This window comes from Penaeus monodon, chromosome 22 (assembly GCF_015228065.2).
Source record: "Penaeus monodon isolate SGIC_2016 chromosome 22, NSTDA_Pmon_1, whole genome shotgun sequence".
Lineage (NCBI taxonomy): Eukaryota > Metazoa > Arthropoda > Malacostraca > Decapoda > Penaeidae > Penaeus > Penaeus monodon.
Window position 1 is genome coordinate 4,009,783 of NC_051407.1, and position 1,385 is coordinate 4,011,167.

The 1,385-nt window shown below is 44.7% G+C and overlaps 1 protein-coding gene across 1 annotated transcript; it reads right to left on the reverse strand.

Moving 5' to 3' along the window:
- Positions 1-465: 465 nt before the first annotated feature.
- LOC119587483 (glycine-rich cell wall structural protein 1-like) lies at positions 466-1,152 on the reverse strand. The gene has a single exon (XM_037936211.1). The coding sequence runs from the start codon at positions 1,150-1,152 to the stop codon at positions 562-564; it is 591 nt and encodes a 196-aa protein (XP_037792139.1). The 3' UTR covers positions 466-561.
- Between the last annotated feature and the right edge of the window lie 233 nt (positions 1,153-1,385).

Below are 1,385 nucleotides of genomic sequence, written 5' to 3' on the forward strand. Positions count from 1 at the left end.
CATTATACCTATTTAGTGGAAATTGAAAAGAAATCATATACGAAATCATTTACGTTTCTTTCAACATTCAGGAGTTTAGTGAACAGAAAAAAAATGGAGGGAAGATAGATGTATAGCCCTTCCGTCCGTTTCAGATTGATTATCCTGCCCTTCTAAGACAGTTGAATAGCCCTGCCATGTACCGTCTATGTCCAAGTTACTACGGTATCTGATCATTTTTTCGACTATTTTAGAAATGACACCTTATGCATTCTTTTTGTTCTGGTAAAGGCTTCCAGATGATTAAAATGTGACTGTGAGTCATTTACCAGATATTTCCCTTTTTAAAGGTATGCTGTGTTAATAGCGTCGAAGGATGTAATTTCATACCTCACTGAATGTAAACAACACCAGCAATTAAGAAAATGTAAACAGTAAGGCAGTGATAGATTTCATTCTTTTTCGTTTGGTGTGTATTGTATATATTTACATTTTTTACATATGAGAAAAGGCAATGAAATCATCCTACCTCGCAAAGGTACTGATGAATTTCATCAAACGCCTGCAATTAACACATATTATCTATCGCCCAATGCCCAGAGGAGCCTTGCACACGTGCTCGCCGAGACATCTGTCGAAGCAGCATTTGTCGATGCCTCCGCAAGCGCCGTCGTTAGAGCAAGTGAAAGGTGGCTGGAAGCTCCTGAGAGGGCACACTGGACGGACGGGGGGACAGAATCCCGGTTTGACTACACCAGCAGCACTCTGTGGCTGGTTGATGTTCTCACAGCAGTAGGCCTGACCCTCGGGTGTCCTGCACCAGTAGCGGCATGTGGAGGGAGGAGCCACAGGAGTAAATGCAGGATTTACTCCTCCGAAGCCAGGGTTTACTCCAAATCCACCTGAAAGAGCTGGGTTGAATCCAAATCCTCCTGCAAGTGATGGGTCAACTCCAAATCCTCCACCCAGTCCTCCAAGACCGCCACCCAATCCAAATCCTCCTCCCAATCCTCCAACGGGATCAAAACCTCCTAATCCTCCAAAGAATCTGGATTCCTTCTTGCCCGACTGAGCTTTGCTTCTGGAACGACTCTCGACGCCATCAGTTGCGTCATTGTCGTCGTCAGCAACCACCAGGGCGAAAATCGCGACCAGCAACAAAAGTCTCTTCATCTGAAATTACAGGATGTGTGAGATTAAACCTGTAGTAAATAAGAAAAGCACAATAAACTAGTCATAAATACTTGAATGCACAGTGAGAAATGCCCACCATACACACCTTCTGAGGATTAGTGCAACCACCTCACTGCTGTGTACGAAGCTCGCGCAGGTCTTCTATATATACTACCGCTGTTCACCTTGAGACCGACTCACATGGTGTAGGTCGTAGATACCCATTTCCGGCT

Coding starts and splice junctions, on each gene's coding strand:
- LOC119587483 (XM_037936211.1), bottom strand. CDS start 1,152: ATGAAGAGACTTTTGTTGCTGGTCGCGATTTTCGCCCTGGTGGTTGCT.